A 21,013-nucleotide genomic window follows, 5' to 3' on the forward strand; every position below is an offset into this window, starting at 1 on the left:
TTATCCCTGGTTGACCACTAAGTTAATGCTCAGACAGGACAGGTCATACATGGCAGAGTCAGGATCTGAACATAGGTCGTCTGGCTCCAGAGTAGAAGTTATGTAGGTAAATGGGGGCAGTGGGTGGAAGAGGGAGGTAGAATGCTCTTGAATCCAAAAAAGGACCAGGCTGTGCTAAAGCCTGGGGTCTATTCTAGGAGCAGAGGGAAGCCTGTGTGGCCAAACCTAGTGTCTACTCTTGGGGCACCTGGCCGCAGTTCTGGCCCCGGCCTGTGTTCTCTGACCCGTAGGCAGCAGGAAGGCCAGCTGGCCAGGCCTGGCACTGATGCTGTCCCTCTGCCCGCAGGCGGTCCGGCCGGGTCCAGCACTGCCGGATCCGCTCCACCATGGAGGGCGGGACCATGAAGTACTACCTGACTGACAACCTCATGTTCACCAGCATCTACGCCCTCATCCAGCACTACCGTGAGAATCACCTGCGTTGCGCCGAGTTCGAGCTCCGGCTCACCGACCCCGTGCCCAACCCCAACCCCCACGAATCAAAGCCGTACGTGAGCCCGAGCGCTCGGGGCAGCACATCCGTGGGTTTAGCTGGGCGCAGACACCCCTGCAGACTGTTGACCAGTCAGAATAGCCAGCCTGGTGGGTGTGCTGGGGCCCAGATTCCTCTCGGGTCTCTAAAAGTGCCCAGGGCGGCCGCAGTTTCCAAGTAGCTGCTCTCCCTTACTTCTGCCCATTTCTTTCTTCTCCCTTCCTTTATTCTACTTTATCTTCATTGTCCCGAACTCCTGGGCCTTAGGTTTCAGAGGTTAATTTTTTTTTTTTTTTTTTTTTTCATTTTTCTGAATCTGGAAACAGGGAGAGACAGCCAGACAGACTCCCGCATGCGCCCGACCGGGATCCACCTGGCACGCCCACCATGGGGCGACGCTCTGCCCACCAGGGGGCGATGCTCTGCCCATCCTGGGCGTCGCCATGTTGCGACCAGAGCCACTCTAGCGCCTGAGGCAGAGGCCACAGAGCCATCATCCCCAGCGCCCGGGCCATCTTTGCTCTGATGGAGCTTCAGCTGCGGGAGGGGAAGAGAGAGACAGAGAGGAAAGCGCGGCGGAGGGGTGGAGAAGCAAATGGGTGCTTCTCCTGTGTGCCCTGGCCGGGAATCGAACCCGGGTCCTCCGCACGCTAGGCCGACGCTCTACCGTTCAGAGGTTAATTTTGACCCAGTGATGTCTTCCTATTTGTCAGAGCTCATTCCTGCTTGTTCTGAAAGTGAACAAAGCAAAAATAATGATAAAAGTTTCCCCTTCATTTTTTACCTGGTAAACTGACTATCAGTTATGCCTTGCAAAGGGGCTAACCAATTCTGGGAACAAAACAAACAAACAAACAAACAAACAATTTTTAAGCAGGAGGCTATTAAACTGCACATTTCCGAGAAAGCCATATGACTTGCAACAACTTTATTTTTCACTTCTCTTGTCTATATTCAGATAGATTTCCTTTTAAAATTTTCTATTTCACATCTTTAAAAGTAACCAGCCTGACCTGTGGTGGTGCAGTGGATAGAGCGTCGTCCTGTAATGTTCGGGTCGTTGGTTCGAAACCCTGAGCTTCCCCGGTTTCGGGGAACACATATGGGAGTTGATGCTTCCTCCTCTCTCTCTCTCCTCTTATCCTCTCTTTCTAAAAATGAATAAATCTTTAAAAAAAAGTAACCAAAGACCAACTAAACAAAAACAAACAAAAAAACCTATCTTAGACACTATTCCCTGTGTTCTCTGCTTCCCACCGACTTTTTCCCCCACTACCTGCTGCCCCCAATTCTCACCCCCACCCCCCACCCCAGCTCTTCAGAATTGGGCTGATGGGCGGTGAAGATTGGTTGATTTATTCTCTTGTGCTTCAAGCAGACCCACTACATCAGTGTTTCAACCCAAGCTATATCTTGGTGGTCTTTTAAAAAATGCAATCTTTAGAGATGTTTGTGATGGGGGTGCCCACTGATTTCCATGGAGGTTTCTGGGGCCATAGTTCAGGCATCCTCTCCTGCGGGTGGCGCTCTGACTTGCCCGTTTTCCTGGCACTGTGCTGCAGGTGGTACTACGACGGGCTGAGCCGCGGAGAAGCGGAGGACATGCTGATGAGGGTTCCCCGGGACGGCGCCTTCCTTATCCGGAAGCGAGAAGATAGCGACTCCTACGCCATCACCTTCAGGTAAGCACACGGGCTGGAGCCCGCTGTGTGCTCTCTGGAGGAGGCTCAGGTAGGCCAGCTGTGGAGAACGAAGAGGGAACTGCAAGTGCAGGTTTAGCTCAGTATTCTCTCCCTAGAGGGTCAACAATAACGACGGCAATAATAATAACAAAACCAGCCTACATTAATGTGTGCTTTCAGTGTGCTGGGCAATGGTCTGTATTCTTAACAAGCTATGACCATGATGCTTTTGGTACAAGTGACAGAAACCAGACTCAGTAGCTGAAACAACGAACAGAGGTGGGACTTGCTGGCTCCCAGCTGCGGTGCTCCGACAGACCGGCACACGGCCACCTGACGGTCCTCAGGAGGCCAGCTCTGTGCGTCACGGTGCTCCCCATGGCGTTGTTCTCGGGTGGCTTTGCTTTTGGGGTGCCAAGGCAGAGTCCAGCAGAAAGGACGAACCCTGTGGGCACTCCCACTGGCCCTGCTGGAGCTGGTTGTCATGGTGCTGATTGGGCAGCTGATTGGGCACTGTCGAGCTGGCAGTGGGGTTGGGGCACTTGAGTGGAACCATGTTGATGAAGATGGGAGGTCCCCAGATTGATGCATGACTTATGTCTGTCCATTCCATGAGACTGCATGGACCCTAAAAGCCAGAGTTTTTACTTTTTGGTGAGTGTTCAGTGAGCACCTGGTATGTGCGTGTCCCTGTGCTGGGCTCCAGAAATATAGGCGCGATCAAAGTCGCCCATCCTGCTCTCATGGGGCCAGTGGTCTGGTGGGATGACAGACGTTACATTACTCTCAGGCTTTTCTTGCTTTTAACTAGTTTTCTGCTACCTCTCCTGGGCTGGGACACAGCAGGCGGTCCTAAGGGCTGGCTGAAGCAGTCAGCGACAGGGACGGTTTCTCCATCAGGAAGGCTTAGTCCAGCAGGTTGTGTCTTGAAGAGGAGGCGAGGGGAAGGGAGGAGAGGAGAGGAGAAGGCTGTTGCCATCATGTGGAAGGGTAAACACCTGGCCTTGACCCCTGTGTGCCAGTTGGGGGCTCTCAGTCATTATAACTGTCAAAAATGACCTTCTACCCTAGACACACACACTTTCAAACTCACTCTGGTCAGGGTGTGGGGTGGGCATCACTGTCCCTCGTTAAGAACTGCTGCCTCTGAGAAGGCAGTCCAAAAACCGATTGCTGTCATGTTGTGTGACAAGCAGCACAGAGAGAGGTCAGGCAGGGTGTTGGGAAGTAGGCATCCCTGGGGGGTGGGGGGGCATATACTCCAGGCAGAGGGAGGACACTGGTCCAGAGGCACTTTTCCTCCCCTCCACCCCCCTCCCCATTTATTTGTAGGGTAACCTTTCCTGTGCCGGGCACATTCTGGCCTCAGAGAGCATCCACTGAGCTTCTGGGTCGATTTCCACAGCAGAGGAGGAATGTCAGCGTTCAGACCCTTGTGCAGCGATGACGTTGTTGTCTGGGTGTGAAGGGTGGGAGCCCCCCTTGTAGGACGAGGGGCTTCTTGGTGAAGCTAAGACCTCAGGATACAGTGACCCCTGACCTGTAGAAACCCTTTCCAGGGTGTTTGAGATTCCCAGTTCCTCCTCCAGCCCGGTTCTCATCTCCTTCTGCTGCCCAGGGAAGCTCGTTTGGGCTTGACCTTGGTTATATTTTCCTTACTGTTCATTAATTGAGGATCCTCTGGGTGCGAGGCTTGTCACAAAGGACTCACCCTGGGTCACCTGACGCTCCGGGACACAGAGGCTGCAGGTCCCCAGCGCTGTGGGGAGGAAGCAGGCTCAGAGTGGTCACCGAGGGAGAATCTAGACCCTGACCCATGTTCTCAACAGCCCAGAGGGTCTTGCCCTAGGGGGACTTTTGTAAAAAGCTTTAAACTTAATTTTTAATTGTATTAAATATATTCCCCTTCTCAAAAATTAAAACACTATAATGAAGGCTAAAGCCCCTTGTGGTCCTCCTCAGCTCAGTCCTTGTCTTGGCAGAAAGCAGTTTTCTAACTGGTATCTTCATTTAGAGAAAAAGAAATTTATACACATATGCTATGTACCTGTGGAAAATATATACATTTTCCATTCTGCGTGTGGGTAGTCTGTTCTATTTTTAAAAAATACAAGTGGGATCATACTGTGGTTTAATTCTGCAACTTGTTTTTCTACTCAGCAGTATTAAAAAAAAATTTATTAAAATGTCACTGTAAATCAGCTACTGAAACAGAAGTCTTCTAGCATTCTTTTTTTTAACAGGGCTCTTTGAAGAAATGGCTTAAGCAGGATGTATGTTTTAAAACCATAAAAAATGTCTCAAAGGTGCAACATTTTTTAAAAGATGAGTAGTTTGCCCCTAGTAACGGCGCTCTTAGACAGTTTTAATAAGAAGATGCTCTTGGCTATAACGTTAAGGTCAAAATTTACTTTCCCAAATGTTTCTATTTTTGCTGATAAAAGCTAGTAAGACTGAGGAGTCTGTTCTGTTTGGATTTTTATTTTCTACCTTTTGCTTCAAATGGGTGAGGAAATAAAAGGCTTGTTTCCTTTTTCAGGGGGGAAATGCCATTGTTATACTAGTTGGAGCATTTTTAGATAAGATTTAAAGATTTGGGCATGAAGTCCCAGAGTTCTAGAATAGAGACTGGCAGCATTATCTGTAAAGGACCACAAACCAGCCTGACCAGGTGGTGGCACAGTGGATAGAGCATTGGACTGGGACGCAGAGGAACTTGGTTCAAAACCCTGAGGTCGCCAGCTTGAGTGCGGGCTTACCAGCTTTAACATGGGATGATAGACATGACCCCATGATCACTGGCTTGAACAAGGGGTCACTTACTGTGCTGTAGCCCCCCCAGGCCCCCGGCAAGGCACATATGAGAAAGCAATCAATGAACAACTGAGGTGCCACAACGAAGAATTGATGCTTCTTGTCTTTCTCCCTTTGTCTGTCTGTCCCTCTCTCTGTCTCTCTCTGTTTCTGTAAAAAAAGAAAAGACCAGAAAACAAGTATCTTAAGCCTTTTGGGCCATATGGTCTGTGTTGTAACTATTCCACTCTGCCGTAATAGAGTGGATGCAGCCACAGGCAGTACATAAACAAATGAATGTGGCTATGTTTCAATAAAACTTTATTTACAACAACAGGGCAGGTTGGGCCAGATTTGTCCTGTGGGTCATAGTCTGCCAACCCTGATCTGGATGTTCCCAAAGTCAAGTCGTCTTGTTGGGGAAGAGGGGAAGGGCAAGAGGAGTTAGCTTTTGAGTGACTCGGCAGTATTTCTTCTGAGGTATAGACTCCTTTGTGTCTGTTTTGAAAAGACCCACAACTTCGTATTCCGTAGGCACATTGCACCCTGTTTATCATCTGGTCCCCTAAGGATGGATGACTAGGTTGTTTGTAAGAGGTGGGCATTGTAGTAGTTGTCTGGCTGCCAGGATCTCAGCGTGTCAGCCCCGTGTGGTCTTCCCCCTCCAGGGCCAAGGGCAAGGTGAAGCACTGTCGCATCAACCGGGATGGCCGGCACTTCGTGCTGGGGACCTCCGCCTACTTTGACAGTCTGGTGGAGCTTGTCAGCTACTATGAGAAGCATGCACTCTACCGAAAGATGAAACTGCGCTACCCCGTCACGCCCGAGCTCCTGGAGCGCTACAATATGGTAGGCAGTTGATTCGCTTGGCATTTGGTGGAATATTTTGCCTAAGGTTATAATTCATCTGTTCATTCAGCAAATCTTTATCGAGCACTTACTATGTGTCTGATACTGCTCCAGTCCCAGGGATACAAAATTGAATACCGTGGACAAAGATGCTGCTCTCTTGCTGCTTAATGTCTAGGGTAGGGGAGACAGATAATAAATGAGATAAATGTAAAAAATATATACAGAGCATTGCGAGATGCTTTGGAGAATCAGGGTGACGTGGAAAGCGTTGCAATTCTCAAAGGTGGTCTGGGAAGATCTCTCTGAGGAGGAGACATTTGAATAGACATAGCCAGTGTGAAGCAGTAAGTCATGCAGCTATGTAGAGGAAGAACAGCAAGTGCAAAGGTCCTGAGGTGAGGATGTGCCTGGAGGTGCAGAGAGGAAGCTGGAGTGGCTGGAATTGAGTGAGCCAGTGTGGAGGTAGTACTTAATAAGGATTAATAAGGATGGGGATTAATAGGGGGCCATTCTAAGACCCTGGCTTCTATTCAGAGCCATTGGAGGTTTCTGAGCAGAAAAGAGACCTAATCTATTTACCTTGTCTTAGTTTCCATTAGGTGCATTCATTAACTTGTTAATAAGAGGTTTATTGTGCACCTACCATGTGCCAGGGACTGTTCTTGATCCTATGAGTATGGTGGAACAAGGCTGCTCCTGGGAAATTTAGGTTCTAGGCAGGAGAGCTAGATAACATACAGTCACATAAATAAGATGCTTTCAGGCAGTGTGAATGACAAGGAAGTAAATCAAACAGGAGGGTGCCATGGGGGGGAGTGTTACATCAGATTGGGGTGGTAAGGTGAAAAAGGCCTGCAGAGGGTTAGCATGTGAGCCAAACCTAGAAGAGGGAGTGAATTGGCAGTGGCTGCTGTGAAGGAAGCTGGCTCTAGGTGGGGGGAACAGCCATGGCACAAGCCCTGAGGTGACGCTGAGGGATAGAAAGGTGGCTGGTGTGGCTAGAGCCCAGTGAAGGAGAGGCAGAGGGACGGCAGGGTGGCTTTTCAGTGTGTGTGGGAAATGTTTAACCAGTTCTCTGTGGAAAGAAGCCCTGGTTTGTGGCATTTGCCAATTTCCATGGTGTAAATACTTCCATGGCGGCCAGTTTCAAGCAACCGACACTGGATCCGGAAGAGACATACAGCGGGCTCCAGCACACTCAGGGTTTGTGTTTTCACAGAGGAGCACAGTGCCTTGCACATAGTAGGCCAGGATAGGGCCTTTCTAATTTGGGGGTAAAGATTCCAAGTTTTGGGGAACTGTATAGCTTCTTACTGTCTCTGGCCACAAGGAATGAGTGAACTGGGAGGTGTCATCTCTTCTACCACAGGGCAGGAAACCACAAGGTCACCGAAATTCTTGTTCTGGTTACGGGCTATCCTAGGAGCACGGACAGTTCCATTTATTTTTCTTTGTTCTTTTTCAGGAAAGAGATATAAACTCCCTGTATGACGTCAGCAGAATGTATGTGGATCCCAGTGAAATCAATCCTTCTATGGTACAGTCCTGACCTTTAATTCACACTATTTCCTGGTCTCTAGATTGACATGTAGTCCACACTCCAGTCATAACAGGGCAGGGGAACATTTTGGGAAACTTGACCAAGAAGAAATGGTAATTGACATTATGAGATCTAGTTTTAGGGAAGAGGTTAATAAAACTCCTTCCAAATGTGACTGCCTTGCTAAAATTCTAAGGTTTGCTGAACCACCTTTGGGCCACACATCTTCTAATTAAGTTTCTCAGATGTTTCCTGCTCGTCGACTGAGTTGGTGGTGTTTATGAATTCCATCTGGTTCACTAGCCTCCTCGCGGTGCGAACACTATCTCCTATTCCCACCGTGGCTGTAGTGTAATTTCGTGCAGGGAGGGTTGGATTTTGCTCTTAGCCCCCAGCTCCTCGCTCTGGTTTCATCTCAGATGTTGTTTGAGCCTGTGGAGGTAGACTGATGGCGATGTTCTGTTTGGGGGGCTCTCAGGCACGTGATTAGTAAAAGCTTCTCGATCAGGAAGGGGAGGGGCCCCGCTGCCCCTTCCTGGTGGGCTCTAGAAATCCGGAGACAGACTTCTTATTTTTTAACTTATAATCCTTGGCCATTGCAAATCCCTTTCAGCAAGAAATGACGTCTTGAAAAGTTGTCATCAAATGGAGCTGTGTGCAAAATGGCATTAGGGGACATAGCACGATAGCAAAACCTTTTATTAGAAGTGACAAATACGCCTGACCTGTGGTGGCGCAGTGGATAAAGCGTCGACCTAGAAATGCTGAGGTTGCCGGTTCGAAACCCTGGGCTTGCCTGGTCAAGGCACATATGGGAGTTGATGCTTCCTGCTCCTCCCCCTTCTCTCTCTCTCTCCCTCTCTGTCTCCTCTCTAAAAATGAATAAATAAAATAAAATTAGAAGTGACAAATACTTTGGTGATGAGAATGACCTGGCCTCGTGTCAGCCAGATGTCAGGGGCTGGTGGAGACCGTGGTAAACTGAGGAACACGCCGCCTGTCTCCAAGGGCAGCCAGTCCCCGTGAGCAGTCAGTCCACCGTGGTGTTTCCGGAGAGCAGGCCAGGTCTCCTAATTTCTCAAGGTCAGCCAATGATTTAGATGCTTTATGTGAACTCTCCCCATTTTTAATTCCCAGCCACTGAATTAAGGTGTAGAGAAAATCTTTCTCTACTCCGTGAGCCAAGCGAAACATGATTGCATTTTGAATTTGACTGCGAGTTGCCCAGCTGAGGTGAATGCCACGAAATAAAATTATTACTATTATTGTGATTGAAAAATGATAGAACAATTAAACAGCCATTTTGAAAATGAGAAAAATAACCGGTCCTCGCCCCACCACCCTGACGCAGTCGCTGTCTGCGGGCCTGCTGGGTGTTGTCACTTCTGGTCTTGGCATGTATTTTATAGTCGCCACCACCTGCACCTGTCATTCTTATTCTGCTTTGTACACTCGATCACGTGTGGGCTTCTCCGTTGCTAATCTTCTTAATGAATGTTTTTGTTTAACCTGGTAGGCCAAGTAATTTGGATGAAATACATGGCTTGGAATTTTAACTTTAGAAAAGCATGTTTGCAATGCTGTAGGGTATTCTGGTGGGTTGTGCCAGTTCAGCTGTGAACCCTTCAGTGGCCATTTGGGTCATTACTATTCTCCACTCTTCTAATTAACCCTAAAATGAACTTCTTCCTGTATGAAGCTTTGGGCATCTTTTGCACTATTTCTTTTAGATGAGTTCTTAGAACCGGAATGACTGGATCAATAATAATAGGTAACATCTCAATGACCACACAGCAAGCATTGTTCTAAGCTCGACAGCTCTCATTAATCCTCACAACAGCCTCATGCAGTAGGTACTGTCTTAGTGCCCATTGTACCGATAGGGAGACTGAGGTATGCAGAAGTTTAACTGCGGAGGTCACATAGCTAGGAAGGTCTGGAGCTGGAATTTGGACCCAGGCAGTCTGGCTGCGAGGCATGTGCTCTTAGCCCTTTGGCACTGCTGCGACTTGGTCATCCACTGGGGTGCTTATTTCTGTGTAGTTCATGAGGGACCATCTGTCAGGTTGGAGACTTGCTCCGTGTGGAAGCCATTGTATGGCACCCCGCCTCTGCCACTGGCTGTAGCCTCGGAGACCGGCAGTGACCCATGGAGTTTCGTGGAGAAAGATGTGACTCCGGTTCTTGTGTCTACCCTTGAAGCAAGATGTGCAGGTTGAGCAGGCTCCTCCTGCAGGTGGCCAGGAGACCGGGTCAGCCTCTGGTTGGAGGTTCCAGTGGCAGGCTTGCAGAACCCAGACTGGATCGATTATTCAGAAACCATCACAAACTATGGAAGTAACTCACAGTAATTGATTCATCTCCGCACTCAGCTGCCTACCAGCTAGTTGAGCTTGGGCAAGGACACTTCATCTTTCTGAACCCCAGTTCCCTCATCGGTAAAATGGGCATAACAACACTGCTACCTATCTGGTAGGGTGGAAGGACTAAAGGAGATAGTACAGATAAAAGGCCTGCGGTAGTGTTTTGACAAACCCTTGATAAATGCTACGTATTGTCATCTTTTGTCTTTACATGCATTCTTAGTATTCTCAACAACCCTGTAAAGCATGTAAAGTTTTCATTCCCATTTCCCAGATGGGAAGCTGAGGCTGAGACAGCCTGAAGGTTATATAGTAGTAAGGAACAGAGCAATAATTGGAACTCACATGTTTGACTCCATAGTATCCACTCTAAGGGGCAGTTTTACTGGATTCCTTGTAAAACCCCATTCCCATTTCCTGGGGGAGGGAGGAGTTGCTGATCTAAACAGGTCTGACAGTTTCACAGGTTTCCCCATTGATACTTGCTGCATGGGCGTTCATTTTGCTATAGATTTATGCTTGCCACGTAGGCATTAGCGCAAATTCATTGAAGAAAAATTTTGTCTTGAATAAGTTCTGCCTTATTTATTTCTGCCAATGCAGAGATCATTTTTTGATAAATTTCAAGAGTGATTTGGTTACTCTTGCAAAATGTCACTGTCCTGCAGGAAGTCTAGTTAGGGGACCCCTGGCCTAGATAAATTATTGGTGAGGCCCAGGATGGCCAGGAATGGTGGTGTTTGAACTTAAGGGAGGTTTGAGTATGGGCACTGAGGACTTCAGAGGTGGCTCTTGTGGCTTAACCTGAAAGGCATATCCTTTCTTTGTTGAGGAAATTGAGCAATTTGGGGGTGATTCTGAGGTGCCCTCAGCTTTGACCAGGCCAGTCCCCATCCCTACTCCGTTGACCTTTTAGGGCTACAGATCCTTTGCAATGGCGGCAGTTTGCCAGCAGATGGTGCTGTAGCCCTGGACTGAAGCCTCCCACTCCATTCTAATGAGAAGCACCAAATGCTGCCAGTGAAGGTGGACGCCTCCCTCTGCTCATTTCGGCAGGCCTGACCTTTTCTTTTTTTGTTTTCCCTAAAAGCCCCAGAGAACTGTGAAAGCTCTATATGACTACAGAGCCAAACAGAGTGATGAGCTGAGCTTCTGCCGTGGCGCCCTCATTCACAACGTCTCCAAGGAGCCCGGGGGCTGGTAAGGCTGAGCCGCTTGGTGGATGAACTTGCCTGGTCACTTACTGGGTAGTGACTTGAATGCTGGCTGAACTCTGACCCCTTTTATTTAGGTTCTCAGCTGGCTTTGGCCTGTTCTACCTTCTCTGGGAAGTGGCTTGATACATGCACGCTCTATTTGGAAAAGTGGATAAACAGTAACAATGACTGTTGTATCACACAGCATAACATATCACATCACACCTTATGTTTAACTTACACATATATATTATTTTAATTGTAATAGCAGCTACCATTATTGAGGTCTCACTGTACGCTAAGCACTGTGCTAATTGCTTTCGTATGTCGTCTAAGCTAATCCTCGTTACCATCCTGTGGAGTTATGACTATGATCATCCCCACTTTACAGATGGGGTGAATGAGGCTTTCTAAAGTTGTATAGCTACTAAACAGCACAGGCTCTTCCCATTATATACTGCTCACAAAAATGAGGGGATATTTCAAAATGAATATGAAGCGATAAAGTATCCCCTCATTTTTGTGAGCAGTGTAGAAGCCTGTGCATTACTTTAAATTCAAATTCTTATGCTATGGCTTAGTCCTGTGCCCTATGCAATGGCCCTCTCCTGGGTTGAAGAGGGCACATTTCAGGCCAAAGGTACCTGGTGTGCTTGGGTTTAATTAGTTCTTCCTTCTTTTCACGTGGGAAGAAAAGTTTGCTGCCTAGCCATAAGTCCTCGGGTAGGTGGTTTTGTGGGGTGACTTCTGCCTTCGAGCAGTAAGAATTTGTTCATAACCATGAACACTGGCAGAAATTCAAGCACCTCACAAGATCAGTCCCTCTTCTTCCCACAAGATACTTGAACCTGACCTAGAAATCTGTATAGCAGCTCAAATTGAGTGCTTCTATGTGTCAAGCACTATATTAAACACTTTATTCAGAAATAACTCATTTGATCCACATGGTGACCCTATAAGGTCGGTACGTGCATTTTATAGACAAGTAAACTGGTGCAGAGTACGGTGACTTGTCCAGGGACACACAACAGGTTGAGAAATGAAGACAAGCCCTCAGACTCCAGAGCCCACACTCTTAATCTAACTCATGTACTGGATCCAGACGTTTCTCAAAGTGTCTTTTTTTTTTCTTTTGTTAATTAAGAAAACTCCTCTCCAGCCCAATTCTCACTTGGTTTCCCCAGAGTCAAAGGCAGTAACAGCAAAGTTATCTGTTACAGGCTGGGCTTGGAGCCCCTGTCTGGCCTCCTTGCTGACATCTGTCTTCCCCACCGGTACCCCCAGAGCTTCCCCTTGAAAGATGGCAGCTTGAGACTGCCAACCACAGTGCTGTCCATCTGCCTCCCTGGGACAGAGGTCTGACTTTCCAAGGTCTCTCCTGCGGAGTGGCACAGCCAGGATCTGGGTGTCCCCCAGGCCCCAGCATCCCCTTGCTGTACATCTGCAGCCTGCCTCTCTTGAGGTCCCCGTCCTATCTGTGCGGGTGACTGACATATGGAGCTGTGGGTAGAGCCCAGGTGATCGCTGAAAGTCACACACTTTTCTGAGTGTGAAACAGCCTCACGCCATTCCATCCCTCCGGTGTGGAGTACTCCAGATCGCCAAGACTGTTGAGATGAATTAAGAGACTGGCATAAAGGCCTTTAGTGAGGGACTTTGGTTAAACCACCCAGCTGAGGTCCCCCATTTCTCATTCTCTCCAGTGACAGTAGCGCCCTAGTGCCCTCTACTGGATGTCTGTGTCTGACCCCCCCCCCCCATCTTCCTAAACTGGTTCCAGTATAGCTGGGGGGACCAAAGAATTTTTGTTCAAATTGGGATGCATTTGTGAGTGACAGGAATGTTAATAATCCCACCTGGATAACAGGCACAAATCACTCAATTCTAGGCAAATAGTCACCCTGAATACAAGCAGCTTTTGCCTGAGATGGGTCTGGAGAAACAAAGGTAGAAATGGCTTACAGCTGGTGATCCTGTATTTATATGAGGCTATGGGGAAGTTGGTTCTTACTCAGCTTATTCAGGTCAACACACATGGTGAAGTGTTTCTCACCACCTTGGGTACATATTTGATTGAGAAAGGTCTCACAGAGTGGGAAAAATAGATGTGTAAGTTAAACATAAGGTGTGGACTGCTGCCACGGGAGCACAGAAGAGCATTCAGCCTAGGTGGTAGTCAGGGAGTGCTCCCTGGAAGAGGTACACCTGAGCTGAGTCTTGAATGGTTAGTAGGAGCAAGCTTGATATGAAGGGCATGGGCCAAGGCATGGAAGCTAGGCAGCATAATAGGGGCACAAGTGAAGGGTGACAGATCGTTTGGAATGAATGTCAGGTTTGAGTCATAAAGAGACAGGGACTGAATGGAGTCCAAGAGTCCCTGGGGTCAGACCACATGGGCATGGATTGCCGGGCTACAGAGTCTGGGCTTGATTCTGAAAGCCTTGGGAGCCGTCAGTGTGGTGTGGTCAGAGATGCCTTCTGGAAAGTGCTCCTGGTTGCAGAAAGTGGCTCACAAGGGGCATTGGAGGGAGGAGCCCTGAATGCCCAGGCACTGGACTTCAGGTTAGAATCTTGGAAGTGCCACCGTTTAATGGCGTTGAGACACGTACATAGCTCGATTATGTCCTGTGTTGTTATTAGTGCTGTTACAGAGGTAGGAAGGAGGTCTGAACAACATAGAACTAACACTGTGGAGCACTTACAATGTACAGGTACTGTTGAAAGCTCTTAGCACATGTTAACCCATATAGTCCCAATAAATCCTCTGAGGGAGGCCCTCTGTAAAATGGATTATCCCCATTTTACAGAGGGCACAGAATGCCCATATGGTTGGTGGTAGAGCTGGAATTTGATTCCAGGCTCTTTGGCTCCAGAACTTTATCTCATTCTTGTCTCTAAACTCCCGGTGCTCCCTGAAATGGGGTTGGGCATGCTCTGCAGTAGAGCTGGTGTCTTGTGTGGCCTCTGATATCCACATGAAGCATTAAGACTCTTGGTTATCTTTGACCAAATGGCAACAGGATTTTCCCCCAATCACACTCATTGCTGAGAAAAAAAGCAGAGAATCCTTTGCAATGCTCCATGATCTCAACCCCTCTGGTCACTCGGTCACTTGCTGCCTCTTACCCCCTGACCCCTCAGCAGCTGGGATCTAAGGAGGAGTCATGGCCTGTTAACATCACCCTGCAAAGGTCCTGATGCCCTCTGTGTTAATCTAGGTGGAAAGGAGACTACGGAACCAGGATCCAGCAGTACTTCCCGTCCAATTACGTTGAGGACATTTCAACGGCTGACGTGGAGGAGCTGGAGAACCAGGTGAGTCACCATCATTGCAGGGAGGGACCTGCCGGACCTCTGGGGGGTCCACGGAGCCATCTCGGTGGATACATTTTGCACACACTGCCTTGTGGAGCCCTGAAGCGGAGTGATGTGGAAATCAGGACTGTCCCCCCCGCTCTCGTGGGTGAAAGTCACTGCCGCAGGCCACCGTGTTTTAATCAGCTTGTGCTGGGCTGGAAGGCTTTGAACATGCAGGAGAAACCCCTCCAGAGTGAAAATGGCCAAACGGGGAATTTGTCCTTTGCTTAAAGCAGCTTGCAGATGAAACATTTAGTTTGGCCAGCCAGACATGCAGAGCGTGCCTGGTGTGACTAAGCAAGCGGGCCAAAGTGGAAGGTGAGTGGAGGCCTTCCTGGCTGACATCGCAGACCAGGTTTCTGTGCCCTGCCTCCTCTTGCCCAGAAGGCTCAGAGAGCAGCCACTTGTGGTGTGACAGCTCTGCACCGGGTATGAACTCGGTACTGAGGGTGCGAGTTCTGAGTACTTGGGCTCCTGTCTGAGCCCAAGGAGTTTTCGGAGGAGTTGGGGCAATCTGAACCCTGGGATGGATCAACTGTGCAGGGGGTGGGTAGAACTGAGGGCTGATCAGTGACCCCAGAAAGCCTTAAAGTCAGGTCACAGCGTGTGGGTGTTGCTCCCATAGGACATAGAGAGTCACAGAAGGTTTCTGGGTTTGACTTTTGGAAGCCAGATATTCCCATTTCTTTCTCTCTCTCTTTTTTTAATCAAGTGAGAGGCAGGGAGGCAGAGAGAGAGAGACTCCACCCAGCAACCCCCATTTGGGGCTGATGTTCTGCCCATCTGGGTTGCCGCTGCTCCGTTGCTTGGCAAACGAGCTATTTTAGTGGCTGAGAAGAGGCCATGGAGCCATCCTCAGTGCCCAAGGCCAACTTGCTCATTGGAGCCGTGGCTGTGGGAGGGCAAGAGAGAGAGGGAGGGGGCAGGTGGGGAGGGGTGGAGAAGCAGATGGTCACTTCTCCTGTGTTTCCTGAGCAGGAATCGAACCCTGGCCTTCCACACACCAGGCCAATGCTCTACTACTGAGCCAACCTGCCAGGGCCCAGATATTCCCATTTCATAATAATGTCAGGATAACATTATTTGGGGATGTTTTTAAAACCAGATCTATAGAAACGCTTCAAAACCTTTTCTAGAATTCATGTAGCGGCCACAAGGCACATTTTTACGGATTGGGAAATGAGATGCTGAACCTGCCGGCACCTGCTCACTGTTCGGTCGCTATCAGTAACATGCTTCATTATTTAGCTCTTTCCCCCTGGACGTATCTGGTAATGAAAATGCATTTTAAACAGTTCCACCGGCAGTGTCTCCGCTAAATGGTGCTTTGGAAACCGGTTGTCTTTTATGATTATACCTGTTAAGACTAACGTGAGTTATGTCTTATTTCTTCACAGATTATTGAAGACAATCCCTTAGGGTCTCTTTGCAAAGGAATATTGGATCTCAACGCCTATAACGTTGGTACGTGCACCCATGGTCTTAGCCTGGTTTCCTACCCAAATCCTCCACGTTCTGGCCTCAGAACTGCCCCTAGGTGGGAAGGCAGCTCTCGCTGGGTCCTTCTAGCCTGGACTTGGATGCTGAAGTTGAGTACTGGGCCAGGCTAGTTACTGTCTATTAATATCTGTAGAGTGCTAGCAGAGCCTGGTACAGAGTAAGTGCTAGACCAGGGGTCCCCAAACTTTTTACACAGGGGGCCAGTTCACCGTCCCTCAGACCGTTGAAGGGCCGGACTACAAAAAAACTATGAACAAATCCCTATGCACACTGCACATATCTTATTTTAAAGTAAAAAAACAAAACGGGAAGAAATACAATATTTAAAATAACAAACAAGTAAATTTAAATCAACAAACTGACCAGTATTTCATTGGGAACTATACTCCTCCACTGACCACCTATGAAAGAGGTGCCCCTTCCAGAAGTGCGGCGGGGGCCAGATAAATGGCCTCAGGGGGCCGCATGTGGCCCGTGGGCCGTAGTTTGGGGACCCCTGTGCTAGACGAATGTTAGATGTTGTTATTCCCGTTGTTGTCATTTCAGGGATCGGTTTGGGTTTCCCATGATCTTCTAAGAGGAGCTGGGCTGTTGGCCTGGCTGCAGTGGAGCACAGGGTTGGGAGTGTCGGGTTCTAAGCCCAGCTCTGCCTCTCAGTTGCTATGAGACCCTAGGCCTGTCACTTCTCTCTGAACCTCTACTTCCTGGCTGCTCAGCTGGGCATCAGGAAACCTGGCTTGCCCTCCTTGGAGTCCAGTGCAGGGGCTGGTGCGTGAGTGCACGGCCCCCAAGCACACAGGCGCAGACCCTGGTGCCAGGGCTGTGAACTGCACGGGGCTTCCTGTGCCTTGACCATGCCCGCTTTTAAGTGGGGCTGCAGCAGCTCCCATATGGAAGGACTGAAGGCAGTGAGAAGAGCATTCTGGGCAAGACGCCCATGTTTCCACAGCTCCCTGCAGTCCATCAGTTCATTAGCCTGGGTCTCTTCCCTCCAAAACCTTCGCTGGGGAGGCCAGAGCCTGGTCTTGAGCCTCAGATAACAGTAGAGCCAGGAACTGTCTGCTTCTGGTGTCAGCACTTTGGAAGCCCTGCCTGAGGTCCCCAGGCAAGTTAAGGGATGAGCTGAGACTTACTGTGTGCTCTTTGTAGCACCTCCTGCATGCTATCCACAGAGCACAGGTCCATGGCGGGGAGTGGTTATGAACAGGACGCTCGGAGTCAGGTCTGAGCCAAGCCTCGGCTTTGCCGTGACTAGCTATGTAACTTTCCGTATGTCACTTTCCCTCAGTGAGTCTCTGTTTCCTGTCATGTAAAATGGGCATGACAAGAGTAGCACCTCAAGAAGTTATGATAAAGATGAAATAAGATACACTGTGTGTAATAGACTATTACCTGGCATAGAAGAGCTCCAAGATCTTAATGAATAATGTTACTTGGTGGATAATTTCTCCTCTCAGCCTTAATTTTCTTACCTATAAAACACTTTCTCCACATAGAGAATCTACTCCATTCCTCCCTCCCAGCATCTGGTGGCTGCTGACAGTCCTCAGTGTCCCGTGGTGTGTGGCTGCATCCCTCCAATCTCTGCCTTTAATGGCCCTCTCCCCAGTGTCTGTGTCTTCAATTTCCCTCTTCTTTCTCTGCTAAGGGCACTAGTTCTTAGATGTAGGGGCCACCCTAAATCCATGGATGATCTCATCCTGAAATCCTTAAGAACATCTGCAAAAACCCTATGAAAACCCTATTTCCAGCTAACGTCACGTTCTCAGGTACCAGGGGTCAGGATGTGGACACGTCTTCTGGGAGAACACAGCTCAGGCTGCTGCATACTTTAAGCAGGAGCCTGGGTAAAGAGTCTAGACCCTGCCTGGTACAGAGCAGACGTCCCGGTTAGCACTGACCATGCAGTGGCAGCTGGGTTCGCGACAAGTGGCTCGGGCAACGTGAAGTCTGGCCTCCATGGCTTTCTTTTCTTTCTTTGTTTGATGGAGCGACAGATAGGGACAGACAGACAGGAAGGGAGAGAGATGAGAAGCATCAATTCTTTGTTGCGGCACCTCAGTTGTTCATTGATTGCTTTCTCATATGTGCCTTGATGGGGGGCTACAGCAGAGCTAGTGACCCCTTGCTCAAGCCAGCGACCTTGGGGTCATGTCTATGATCCCACACTCAAGTTGGTGAGCCTGCACTCAAGCCGGCGACCTTGGGGTTTCGAACCTGGGTCCTCTGCTTCCCAGTCCGATGCTCTATCCACTGCGCCACTCGTGGCCTGGTCAGGCTGGCCTCTGTGGCTTTTTAACAGGCTGATCAGGACTTGTGTTATTCTCTCCCCAAGTGAAAGCTCCACACGGGAAAAACCAGAAGCCTTTCGTCTTTATCCTGGAGCCCAAGAAGCAGGGCGACCCTCCGGTGGAGTTTGCCACAGACAAGGTGGAGGAGCTCTTCGAATGGTTTCAGGGCATCCGGCAGATCACCTGGAAGATTGACACCAAGGTAGGCCCTTTCCCCACCCGGGCGCAGGTGGGCCTGGGTATTCTCAGGCCTCCTGCACTTGGCTGAGACGAGGGTGGGTCCAGGCAGCAGGAGGATCAGGCCAAGGGGCCACACACAATTCAGAGAGGCAATGGGGCGGGTTCAGACAATCATTCAGAAGAGGAAAGGGATCTTGGAGGTCCCCCTGGGAAGCTGGGTCTAGTTTGTTCCGACAGAAGGCCCAGAGTGTGTGCAGCGACTCTTGATTTTTTGGGAGCCACATCTTAGCAAGAAAGTTTTGCGTTTATGATTTTGAGTGTCTTCTTGTCGGTGAACATCGTTCAGAGCAGGCTGGCTCCCTCCCACAGTGAGCATTCCCGGAGCTCGCCTCCCTGGACCTGCGGTGGGCCCTGGGAGAACGGGAATCGACAGGATCCCGTCCTTCCCCTCCAGAAGTTTGTGTTCTTGTGGAGGACCTTCCACTCTAGATGGGCATGAACTTTCCAGGGTTGTCCTGACTGGAGCATCAGCGTGTGGCCGGAAGCATTTTGAAAAGGGTGAGGTTCTGAGTAAGAACAGGAGGTTCATTACAAGGCAGACTGGAGTTTGCATCTTGGTAGGGCTGGACTCTGGACCAGTAACCAAACTTCCCTGGGCCTCAGTTTCCTTGTTTTAAAAGTAAGGAGCCAAATACCTAACTCAAAAGATGAAGTGGGGATGAAAGGGGATGAGGTGTGTAAAGCGCCAGGCTTGGTGCCTGACGTGCAGCAAGGGCTCAGTCCGCGATGGTGTTTAATCGTCACGTTGTCAGCATACCAGGAGGACACGGGGAGGGGTAAGGTGCCATCGGCCCTTTCTTGTGGCCATCGTGCTGGGAAGGAACTTTAGGGTTGCCCATGTACCTGCTTGCTTCTCAGACAGGTCTTCGCAAAGGACCAATTTTAAAGTTTTCCCAGGACTTCTTGGGCCCGTAACCTCTGATCATAGCTGATGAGTCTTCCTCTTTCAATGTACTTGGGGAGCCAGCCATCAGCAGCCTGGTCTTTCCTTCTTGGCCAGTCTCTGGTCACCTTGTCTCACCCTTCCAATACCCTGGAGAGAAGTCCTCTTTTTCAGAAGACTTTGTACAGAGAGCTGGTGGAATGAACACCCTCCCTGAGAGGGCTTGTCATCTTTTTTGTCCCAGAATCTAGTCAAGAGGCCTCACATACGGGTCCTCATTCTTCCCAGGGCTTGTCGCCCCATCACCAGTCACCTATGATGATCTGTGGCCAGCAGTTTCTGTGTTCCCACTTTTCCTGGTGGGGGCATCTTGTTTACCTCTGTGCCTTCAATGTAGTGCAGCTCCGAGGCACAGGGGTGTGTCACCGACACGAGGTTCATTTGAAAGGTCATTTCCCCCTACCTTCTTCTAGGTGTGTTCTCATTGCTGGTTGAATGACTGTCATCATGAACTGGATGGTACCATTTGTGACCCTCTAAGCTTGTTCTAGGATTTGTGATTCTGGACCCCTAAAGCTGAGAATGGAGAAAAACACTAGTGAGAAAGCCCTGAGCAACTGTTCTCTGTAGCCTTGATTCTCGGACACCCAGACCTCTCCTGCAGGTGGGGTGAGTGACGGGCGCACGGCGCTGTGGGCACCCAGACCTCTCCTGCAGGTGGGCTGAGTGACGGGCGCACGGCGCTGTGGGCACCCAGACCTCTCCTGCAGGGGGGCTGAGTGACGGGCGCACGGCGCTGTGGGCACCCAGACCTCTCCTGCAGGTGGGCTGAGTGACGGGCGCACGGCGCTGTGGGCACCCAGACCTCTCCTGCAGGGGGGCTGAGTGGAAGGTGCACGGCGCTGTGGGCACCCAGACCTCTCCTGCAGGGGGGCTGAGTGACGGGCGCACGGCGCTGTGGGCACCCAGACCTCTCCTGCAGGGGGGCTGAGTGACGGGCGCACGGCGCTGTGGGCGCCCAGACCTCTCCTGCAGGTGGGCTGAGTGACGGGCGCACGGCGCTGTGGGCACCCAGACCTCTCCTGCAGGGGGGCTGAGTGGAGGGCGCTGTGGGCACCCAGACCTCTCCTGCAGGTGGGCTGAGTGGAGGGCGCTGTGGGCACCCAGACCTCTCCTGCAGGGGGGCTGAGTGACGGGCGCACGGCGCTGTGGGCACCCAGACCTCTCCTGCAGGGGGGCTGAGTGACGGGCGCACGGCGCTGTGGGCACCCAGACCTCTCCTGCAGGTGGGCTGAGTGACGGGCGCACGGCGCTGTGGGCACCCAGACCTCTCCTGCAGGTGGGCTGAGTGACGGGCGCACGGCGCTGTGGGCACCCAGACCTCTCCTGCAGGTGGGCTGAGTGAGTGACGGGCGCACGGCGCTGTGGGCACCCAGACCTCTCCTGCAGGGGGGCTGAGTGACGGGCGCACGGCGCTGTGGGCACCCAGACCTCTCCTGCAGGTGGGCTGAGTGAGTGACGGGCGCACGGCGCTGTGGGCACCCAGACCTCTCCTGCAGGTGGGCTGAGTGGAAGGCGCACGGCGCTGTGGGCACCCAGACCTCTCCTGCAGGTGGGCTGAGTGATGGGCGCACGGCGCTGTGGGCACCCAGACCTCTCCTGCAGGTGGGCTGAGTGATGGGCGCACGGCGCTGTGGGCACCCAGACCTCTCCTGCAGGTGGGCTGAGTGAGTGACGGGCGCACGGCGCTGTGGGCACCCAGACCTCTCCTGCAGGTGGGCTGA

The 21,013-nt window shown here is 50.4% G+C and overlaps 1 protein-coding gene across 1 annotated transcript in view; it reads left to right on the forward strand.

The window, feature by feature from the left end:
• The window catches only part of PLCG2 (phospholipase C gamma 2), a 171,275-nt gene that overhangs the window by 109,000 nt on the left and 41,262 nt on the right, over positions 1-21,013 (forward strand). Inside the window, exons 18-25 of the mRNA XM_066348717.1 lie at positions 347-547; positions 2,095-2,214; positions 5,676-5,856; positions 7,325-7,396; positions 10,853-10,962; positions 14,177-14,273; positions 15,713-15,779; positions 18,151-18,308. Coding sequence (XP_066204814.1) covers positions 347-547; positions 2,095-2,214; positions 5,676-5,856; positions 7,325-7,396; positions 10,853-10,962; positions 14,177-14,273; positions 15,713-15,779; positions 18,151-18,308 — 1,006 coding nt within the window. The remainder of the gene's footprint in view (positions 1-346; positions 548-2,094; positions 2,215-5,675; positions 5,857-7,324; positions 7,397-10,852; positions 10,963-14,176; positions 14,274-15,712; positions 15,780-18,150; positions 18,309-21,013) is intronic.

The sequence above is a fragment of the Saccopteryx leptura genome, chromosome 9, assembly GCF_036850995.1.
Source record: "Saccopteryx leptura isolate mSacLep1 chromosome 9, mSacLep1_pri_phased_curated, whole genome shotgun sequence".
NCBI classification, from domain to species: Eukaryota; Metazoa; Chordata; class Mammalia; order Chiroptera; family Emballonuridae; genus Saccopteryx; species Saccopteryx leptura.